The sequence below is a fragment of the Rhincodon typus genome, chromosome 4, assembly GCF_021869965.1.
Source record: "Rhincodon typus isolate 14 chromosome 4, sRhiTyp1.1, whole genome shotgun sequence".
Classification (NCBI taxonomy): Eukaryota; Metazoa; Chordata; class Chondrichthyes; order Orectolobiformes; family Rhincodontidae; genus Rhincodon; species Rhincodon typus.
The window spans coordinates 11,082,589-11,093,232 of NC_063335.1; the positions used below are offsets into that span (position 1 = coordinate 11,082,589).

Sequence of the window (10,644 nt, forward strand, 5' to 3'; positions counted from 1 at the left end):
TTTCAAGCACAATAAATATGAACCTCGTCAATGACATCCACGTCCGTGAGTAAGTAGGGAAAAAAGGCAAACTTTATTCTTTGCAATTGTCATTGTAAAATATTGGATTCTGGCAGATCCAATAGAAAAAAATTTAGATACAGGTCATGAAAATCATGGCCTGAAATCTTGGCTTATATCGCATGCAAGAGTGACTTCTCACTGGCTTTTGATTTGGAAAGTAAATTCCTAAGATGTGATTACAACACAAAATTTTTACAAAAATTTTAATGAAACTGTACAATATGGAGAAGAAACTGGTTTTCTAAAAATAAACTTTGGCAAGTTCCAACCTGTAATATGTCCCAGCCCTCTGCATTTTTCAAAAAAATGTTTAAGTGCTTGATGTGTATGGAGCAGTTCATTATTATTGGGAAATACCTTTTCAGAAAGCTTTATTTACAAGGTTATGAACAGCATCAATTCACCGATGTTGAGTCTCAGTTCAGGCTTGGCAAAACCATTTCAGACTCAATGTGTCCAAGACACACAAGCTTATTAGTGAAACGTAGGTACTTAAAAAGGGTTCCTGAAAATTCAAGAGAGAAAATATAATTGGAATATTTTGTTGCAATTGCAACACATTCTGCACTCAAGATTCAACTCTCTTGCATACTAATTGTATATCCTGTAAACAATATTTATGAAAATTCCAATGGTTAAGTATGCAATCTTTGCAAATTTAGAAAAGGTTTACTTCTAAGTGATCACAGTCTTAATTACACAATGAAAATAATTAGCATTTACAAAGGAAATAAGGAGTGCTCACAACCAAATAACAGATAAAGTCTGATTTTTTCCAGCTAATCTCTTTGGAGCCTTTCATTTTCTCAAAGTGGAGGTTTACAGTAAATGAACTCCTGCTCTTACTAGTATTGGAATATTGTGTTTATGAAACTATAAATATTTAGATAACAGCACCCAACGTTCAAATAAAGTGGAAACTATTTTATTCTATTTCACAAACTTCTGAACTTAACACTGAAAATGATCATAAAAAAGCTATTAATTTATAAACAAAATCCATCGCTGCTGCAAAAATACTTCAGTATTAAACAGAATTAGTCTACAAAAGGACCACCCCTCTCTTGGGAAGTAACTTCAGTGTCTTCAAGGATGTTGTGCCAATGGTAATGAATCCAGCCATCCACACCCTCCCAAACAGTTCGCATCTTGTGATTTACAGCTTCCATCTCCTCAAAGCAAGACCCAAACTGCAGGCGTAACACAGAGTAACAACAAAACAGAATATCTGAAATAAAAGGAGAAATATTGCCTATTAAAACAAAGCAGTTTTTAATTTAACATGTGGCTACGTTGCATTTCTCTGTATAATTGTCTAGTTGATTTCTAAAATGGAAGTAAACTACATCATGGATTTTTTTGGCCCAACTAGTCTGTGTTTGTGTGAGCAGTACCCCTAATCTCATACATCCTTCAAAGCCGTCGTTTATTTTCCTGTCGGCCATCTACATGATCATTCTTAAATGTAAATATTCTCGCTTCCACAAATTAGCATCCCACAACAACAAACCACTAAAATGGATATATTGTGTGTTCTGGAGCCATCACTAGAAATTGGTTACCCAGTCTGATTTTCTTTCAATTACTCATCCATGGGATGTGGGCATTAGTGGCTAGACCAGCATTTATTGATCCTTCCCCTATCCTTAATTGCTGAGAGGATAGTCAACAGTCATTGTTGTGGATCTGGAGCCACCCATAGGCCAGATCAGGCTAGGATGGCAGATTGCCTTCCCTTAAAAGGACATTTGTCAATCAGACTTTACAACAATGACTACATGGTCGCCATCAGGCTAGCTTTTTATTCTAGATTTGTTTTATTGAATTCAGATTTCTCCATCTGCCATGGTGAGATTCAGATTTACATCCTCAGAACATTAGGCTTGGATTACTTGTTCAGGGACATCACAACTACGCCACTGCCTCCCTGGCTCCTACTGCTTCTGAACAAAAAACAAAATCAACACCTAGTCTCTTTGTTCCAATATAAACCAAATATTTGAGCTACTTTAATATTTAATATTGTAATATTTGTCTTTCCCAAATGGGCAGAGGTTTAAAAATCTGTATTGTTTCTTAATTTCAAGTCTCTTTCTCATTGCATTGAGCACAAAGCTACAGAGTGTAGTGTGGTTTTTAAAAATTTGCATCATATCTTGACCTATATTCTACAGTTGTAGCTTTCAAGTCCAGTATTCAAATAATTTTTATGACTACATACATTGCAGATCATGCTTTTAATTCCTTGCAAATGTGCATCCCAAATTTGTGCTCTTCAGGTTACTTAGTTACCCAATATACTACTTCACATTTACTGATTTTGAATTCAATTTAACAATTTTCCCATTCCACATCTCATCTGTATCTCCCGCAACTTTCTTTAGTTCTTTTAACTACTTGGATACATTTTAACTACTTCTGCACATTTGGGTTATCCTTCTCTAATCTATAATCTAAATCATTAATGAATACAAAGCACTCATTTCTGCTCTGATTGTTCGGTTTAATAACCGTATATCACATTAGACCTTTTCCATCTACAGTGATCCAACCTGTGAAGGAATAATAAAACAAATTCTCTGCAGAGAAAACATTCAATGTTAGAACAAATGGGTAGATGGAAAGATTTCAAAGTGCATCCATCAAGGACCAAGAACAACCTTGTTTCTCAAGAGATGCCTTTCATGGAAATTCTCTTTTCAGCATAATAGGTAAGTAACTACAGAATTATGTTACAATAATTCACAGTCCAGACTCCAACTAGTGCAAGCTGAAGATCATCAGGAATACACCACTTAAAAGAATTGCTTTGAATTAAAAGTAGGAACTTATAATTATTTACTCAATTAAAAAGTTTGAGAGCCCATAAGACTAAGACTATTCCTAAGAGCTAAATCTCCAAAGATTTTCTCAAGTGTTACTTTTATGTACCAGTTTCTGTTCAAATTGCAGGTACAGTTGCACAATCTTAAATATGAAACAAACACAATGGACCTGATGGGACCTCGGTGGAAACATTAACTAATGCAAACCTTTTTGAGGAAGTGGATATATGCAATGCACACCCTCTTGTTGGATTGGCTCCAATATTGTTAGAAATAAAGGATTTTTTTTTATAAGTAAATCATTTCTATAGTTCAAGAGACACAATGCCACACCAACATGGTCTTAGATATAGTAAGAGCTGCCAATGTTGGAGTCAGAGATAACAAGGTGGAGAGCTGGAGGAACACAGCATGCCAGGTAGTATCAGAGGAGCAGGAAAGTTGACGTTATGGCTTGGGACCCTTCTTCAGAAAAAGATGCTCTTCACTTGGTCCCAACTACAAAGTTCAAAGTAATGAACAATAGCTGGAACTTGCCACAAAGTGTCCTCAAGTGCAGCTGGTGTTGGATTCCCTTAACCTTTGTTTCCATCCATGCATCAGAGCTGCCTTCACTACACCAAGAATCACTGGTTCTACTCTCCTCTGCCAAAACGGACATCTCAAAAAGGTAAATCCCAGCTTCTGCTCCACACTTCAACAGTCTCAATAAAATCCTTCTGCCCAGCATTCTCCACCCACAATTTCAATAGTTTGGGTGAGTATCTCACGAACATTACCTTAATGACCAATTTGATCAGTTAGCTTCCTATTGTTTAACCCTAGTGTGCCAAGCTAAATTTCCCCAAAACGTACACCAAATTTAACCACCTACCAACCTCGCAGTGAACTCAAATTTTTCCCTAGCTTTTTCCAAACTCCCTTGTTAGAGTTCAGTCATTAAACCAATCACTGCTTCCTCAAAACGTTCGACTTCACTCTTGGATTTCCTTTCCCAGCCCCCCTTCAGTTAGGATCATAGATCTGTACAGCACGGAAACAGACCCTTCAGTCCAACTTGTCCATCCCGACCAGATAACCTAAATAAATCTAGTCCCATTTACCAGCATTTGGCCCATATCCCTCTAAAACCTTCCTATTCCTATACCACTCCAGATGTCTTTTAAATGTTGCAATTGTACCAGTACACTACTTCCTCTGGCAGCTCATTCCATACGTGCACCACTCTCTGCATTAAAAAATTGCTCCTTAGATCCTTTTAAATCTTTCCCGTCTCACCTTAAACCTATGCCCTCTAGTTTTGGACTCCCCCACACTGGCTATTTACCCTATCCATGCCCCTCATGATTTTATAAATCTCTATAAAGGACCCCTCAGACTCCAACATTCCAGGGAAAATAGCCCCAGCCTATTCAGCCTCTCCCTATAGCTCAAACCCTCCAACCCTAGCAACATCCTTGTAAATGTTTTCCGAAACATTTCAAGTATCACAACATCTTTCCTATAGCAGGGTGACCAGAATTGCAGACAGTATTCCAAAAAGTGTCCTAACCAAATGTCCTGTACAGCCACAACATGACCTCTCAACATCTATACTCAATGCACTGAGCAATTAAGGCAAGAATACCAAATGCCTTTTTCACTATCCTATCTACCTGCGACTCTACTTTCAATGAACTGTGAATCTGCACTCCTAGGTCTCTTTGTTCAGAAACACTCCCGAGGACCTTACCAATAAGTGTATAAGTCCTGCCCTGATTTAACTTTCCAAAATGCAGCACCTCACATTTATCTAAATTAAGTTCCATCTGTCAATCCTTAGCCCACTGGCCCATCTGATCAAGGTCCTGTTATACTCTGAGGTAACCTACTTTGCTGTCCACTACACCTCCAATTTTGGTGTCATCTGCAAACTTACTAACCATACGTCCTACGTTCACATCCAAATCATTTTATATAAATGACAAAAAGCAGCAGACCCAGCACCGATCCTTGTGGCACACCGTTGGTCACAGGCCTCCAGTCCAAAAAGCAACCCTCCTCCACCACCACCCTCTGTCTTCTACCTTCGGACAGTTCTGTATCCAAATGGCTAGTTCTCCCTGTATTCCATGTGATCTAACCTCACTAACCAGTCCACCATGAGGAGCCTTGTCATACACCTTATTGCAGTCCATATAGATCACACCCACTGCTCTGCCCTCATCAATCCTCTTTTGTCACTTCAAAATACTCAATCAAGTTAGTGAGACACGATTTTCAAAGCAGAAAACCATGTCGACTATCCCTAACCAGTCCTTGCCTTTCCAGATACATACAAATCCTGTCACACAGGATTCCCTCTAACAACTTGCCCACTACTGATGCCAGGCTCACGGGTCTATAATTCCCTGGCTTTCCCTTACCCTTAAATAGTGGCACAACATTAGCCAACCTCCAGTCTTCCAGCACCTCATCTGTGGCTATCAATGATACAAATATTGCAGCTTCATTTGATATCAATGATATCATTGATATCCACTAGCCATGTGGATACAGAACTGGCTCAAAGGTTGAAGACAGAGGGTGGTGGTGGAGGGTTGCTTTTCAGACTGGAGGCCTGTGACCAGCGGTGTGCCACAAGGATCGGTGCTGGGTCTGCTGCTTTTTGTCATTTATATAAAATGATTTGGATGTGAACGTAGGACGTATGGTTAGTAAGTTTGCAGATGACACCAAAATTGGAGGTGTAGTGGACAGCAAAGTAGGTTACCTCAGAGTATAACAGGACCTTGATCAGATGGGCCCGTGGGCTAAGGATTGACAGATGGAACTTAATTTAGATAAATGTGAGGTGCTGCATTTTGGAAAGTTAAATCAGGGCAGGGCTTATACGTTTCTTGGTAAGGTCCTGGGAAGTGTTTCTGAACAGCTGTTCCCAACGAGAGGGAATGTCTCCTTCCCTTCAAGTCAGCCATCACCATCACCTGGGCCCTTTCTTGTATTGGGTTAAATACATTAAAGAAACCTACCGTAGCAACAACATTTATACTGTACTGCCTGTATTCTCCAAAGGTCACAACACCAGATGAAGTTGCATTGATGAAGCCATGTTCTGCAGCTGCAGCCGTTACTGCTGCTTCCAGGACTGACGCTCCAAAGTAGAATACGAAGGCAACAAAATGATAGACAAAATCCTGCAATTAAAACAGTGACCATTACAAACAGCGCTCTGGTGTAAGAGAAAAAGATAAAAAGCATTAATTACTTGGAAATCTTGCTGCTGTATAACACAATTATATAAAAACGTTCATGTTTACCAATCTCGTCCAAACGGTGGTTGATTAAAAGCCATTTTAACCCCCATTCCGTCAATTCAATAACTTTTCCTCAGCCCTTCGAAAGTTTTTTAACCCTGCCTACCCCAAAACCCAGTCAAAGTCTGAAGCATTAAAATGGTTTAAGTCAAGAAAACATTTGTAAAACACTGCCCTTGAAGTTCTAGCTATTAGTGTTGTTAAATGAATTTAATTAGATGCAGAAGACAGGTATGCAATATTTGAACTGTGACATGTTATGTGCAAGAGCAGGCTGAAAAACACTAACATTCAATATCTCTGGGATTAGCCCAAGTCTCGATTTGCTCACTTCAGAGGGGTAAATGAGTCTAGACAAATCAAGGAAAAATGTTCAAAGTAGTCTTTACAATACCAAATCATTTTGCTCAAAGGCAAATGTGGAAATTGAACCTCCCAACAATGTTAGATATGTGAAACCTTAAAAGGTCATAGCCATGTACACTTTCCAAAGATCAGCTGGCAGACTAATCTGATGTAAATATTAATAAAGTGTTCCATTAAAAGATTTTATCTTGACAAACCTGCTCAGTCTTACTCAAAATATTATTTCAAATTAAACTCAAACAATTAGTCAGAAACAATCCATTCAAAAAAAAGCTTAATTCTATCGTATGTTTTTTTTAAGTAAGACAATTTTCGCTCAGATAAGCGCATTCATTCATTGTGTGAGCAAGTCATCATGTGCCTGCAGTTACCACTTGACTAATTTCTCTTGTTCTTGAAACTAGAGAAAGTACTTTGGACTTTGTGCTTTCAAAATTCCTATTCAATGGACATGACAAAGTCATTCCATGCCCAGGGTTTTTGATCCACCAAAAACCAAGCATTCTACAGCAGTAAACATAGGGTGACAGAACAAGATAAATTAGTTACATACAATCTAAAATAAAACAAACGGAGGAAGCGTAGATCATTCAGCCTCCAAGCACGCTCGGTCATCTATCTCAACACCATACTCCCACAATGTTCCCAGATACCTTAAGTCATTAATACCTGGAAATCTATCAGTTTCGGTCTTGAACTTACATGATGACTAGAGCTAGATTCACCAGTGTGAATGAAGTTCCTCTTCATCTCAGTCCTAAATGGGCTTACCTTTTATTCTAAAGCTATCACCTGATTCTAGACACCACAACTAGGTGAAACATTCTTTTCTGCTTCAACACTGTCTATTCCTTTAGAATTTAAACTTTTGAGACAACTTTCATTATTCTAAACTCCAGGGGATACTGGCCCAGTCTCCTCACTCTCTCCTTGCAGGATGGACTCAATTCCACAAATCAACCTGGTGAACCTTAGCTGCACTTCCTCTAATGTATGTGCATCTTTCCTTAGGCAAGGGGGCAAGAACCAGCAGCTGACTCTCACCAGTTTTCCATGGAATTAAAGCAAGAGTGCGTTGCTACTCTACTGAAATCCTCTTGCGATAAAGGTTAACACATACCAATTGCCTTCTGAATAGCTTGCTATGCGTGCACGCTAGCTTTCAGTGATCTATGAACCAAGACATCTAGATTCCTTTGCACATTAACACTTGTTAACCTCACCCTGAAGAAATAGTCTGCACCTCCAATTCCCCAAAGCGAATAACCTCATACCTATCTGCATTATACTTCCTTTGCCATGCTCTTACTCACTTCAGCATGCATTTTTTTTGAATTCCTTCATCAATCATGGGTTGGGCCAGCATTTATTGCCCAGCTGTAACTGCCCTCAAGAATGTGGTGTGCTGTCGTCTTGAGCTGCTAAAGTCCACCAAATTGACTTTAGCAGCTCAAGAAAATAGCTCACCACACCCAAAATGCAATTAAAGAAGGAATTGCACAATTTTGACCCAGTGACGTCAATAGTGGTGAGTTCAGCAATGGTAATGTGATTGAATGTCAAGGGTGAAGTTTCGATTCTCATGAAAGGTTCATTGGCTGGCATTTCTGCAGCACGAATGATACTTGTCATTTGTCAGCATTTGCCTGGACACCATCTAAACCTTACTGATTCAGTATGAGGGGTGAGACATAGCACTGAACATTACGCAGTGAACATACCAACTTCTGACTTTATGATAGAGTGCAGTGATATCCTACTGCAGAGAGAACTGACCTCCAATCTAATAATTATTTTCCTTTGTGAGAGAGGTCCGACTCCAACTAGGAAAGAACATTTGCCCCAATTCCATGTGAGCACAAGAGAGACAGGCAATGAGACAGAGAGCAAGAGTGTTCAGGTTCTATGGAAGTTGTAGGGTCCCCAAGTGGAAAATAAGATGCTGTTTTTCCAGTTTGCACCGAGCCTCACTGGAGCACTGCAGCAAGCCCAAGACACATGTTGACCAGGGAACATGATGGCATGTTGAAATGGCAGGCAACTGGAAACTTGAGATCATTTTTTTTGGGAAGAACATAGGTATTCAACAAAGCAGTTGCCCAGTCAGCATTTCATCTTCCAGTGTACAGGAGACCACATTGTGAGCAGCGAGTACAATAGGCTAGATTGCATCAAGTGCAGGTAAATTGCTGCTTCACCTGGAACAGTTGGTGGTGTGTGTGGGGGGGGTGCAGGGAAGCAGAAGGGGGTGGAAGACATTGCACCTTCTGTAATGGCATGCAAAGGTGCCCTGGGGATATGGAGAGGTGTACAGAGGAGTGGACCAGAGTGATCCCTGAAAAATGCTGATAAGGAAGGTAAGGGGAATGAGTGAGTGTCTGGTGGTGGTGAAAATGGTGACTTATGATCCTTTGTACGTGGCTGCTGATGGAATAGAAAGTGAGGACCAGACAGCCTCAAGTGTTGTGAGATGGAAGAGATATGAAGAGGGCAGAAGTGTGGAAAATTGTCAAACCCAGGTTCCATCTCCACCTATCTGCTCACTTCTGCTCCCATCCACCATGCCTTCAGCTTATATACCATCTTTCCCTAGCTCCTCACAGTCTGAAGTAGGGGGTCAGTGGACTCAATGTTAACTTTGCTTTCTCTCCACAGATGCTGCCAGACCTGCAGAGTCTCACTAGCATTTTATTTTTGTTTCCTAATTCGAATATCTACAGTTCTTTGTTTAATTTTACTTTTCAGAAAATGTACAACTTGCTAAGTTTAGTCCACTGCAGTAATTCTTTGCACATTGGTAGTCTTATGTTATTTTGGCATTCAATGGAAAAGATCAAGGTGAATTGATTATAAAAGCTGCAAAGCCATAGTTGGATTACGTACAGTTTCAAGCTTCACTTTATACAAAGAATCTTAAACTAATAAAAAGAGATTATGATTCACAAATTTCTACCTGAAGAGAGAAAATAGTAATACCAAGATCACGTAAAGTTGAGGTCATTATCAGAACAGTTAGCACTCGAAAGAGATTTAAGAAATAAGGTTTAAAAAAATTAATGTAGGCAGGCATATGGTAGGTAGAAACAAAATATTTGCAAGTTTAATTGTCTTAGAGTGGCCAATTCTGATTTCACCATGTGGCAATTAGATGACATTAAGTATCTCCGTTTCACTAAGTCTCGAATACAATAAGACTTTGTTTTTGTGAGATGAACAGCAATTTATAGATTAAAGAACACAGTGGAAAGATAATTAATATCTCTCAGTATCAACAGCAAAAGGTCAAGTAAATGCAGCTGATACTTATCAATAAGTAAAAGCAAAATACTAAGGATGCAGGAAACCTGAAATTAAAAATAGTGGAGAAACTCAGCAGGTCTAACAGCATCTGTGGAGAGAGAAATGATAGAGTCCAGTGTAACTGTTCTTTGGACAATACAAGATAACAATACATCAACATGTAGGAAAATATTGGGTTACAATTTTGATTGTTTTGTCTAATCATAAAACCACAAATCGTAAAACTACAAATCATTTCATGGACTCCATAGTCATAGTGTGCATTAGACCTGTGAGAGGAAACTCAATCTGCAGGATCCCCTTATCCTAGATGATACAAGTTATTCTGTATTTGGTTAAGTGGTCCCAAGTCAATATTTCATTCTTCAATATTTCCTTCCACACATCATGCATAATTATCTACTCAAATTGAAATTCCTTCTAAGTTTCAGGGGTGGTTGCTGAAATTGATCTAGATAAGTTAGTCATTAAGGAAACTTAGATAATAAGTCTTGTAAAAAGCTTTAAATCTGCCTAAATGGGCATTAAAAAAGAAACATGATATATTATTGAACCTATCTTTGTTCCTATGGTTTTAAAAGTTCAACCCACATCCGCGCAAGTTCACAGAATTTGGAGCATTGCCACCAGGCTAAACATTAAAGGGTGGAAATGAAGAATCTTGCTTCTCAACACTTCCCAGCAAGGTCTGCAAAAAACCAGACAGATGTTAGGAAAAGGCTAGGATGGGTGTATTAATGTTTAGCCTCAATCAAGACTCACTATGTCCAAATATAAGTCACAAGGGGTCAGTG

At 39.0% G+C, this 10,644-nt stretch overlaps 1 protein-coding gene across 1 annotated transcript; it reads right to left on the reverse strand.

The window, feature by feature from the left end:
• Window positions 1–972: 972 nt before the first annotated feature.
• LOC125483010 (protein MAL2-like) lies at window positions 973–7,890 on the reverse strand. The gene is made up of 3 exons (XM_048596286.1): window positions 7,864–7,890; window positions 5,900–6,064; window positions 973–1,291 (listed from the first exon to the last, which is right to left on the reverse strand). Exons 1-3 carry the CDS (start codon window positions 7,873–7,875, stop codon window positions 1,220–1,222), a joined length of 249 nt encoding a protein of 82 aa, XP_048452243.1. The 5' UTR covers window positions 7,876–7,890; the 3' UTR covers window positions 973–1,219.
• Between the last annotated feature and the right edge of the window lie 2,754 nt (window positions 7,891–10,644).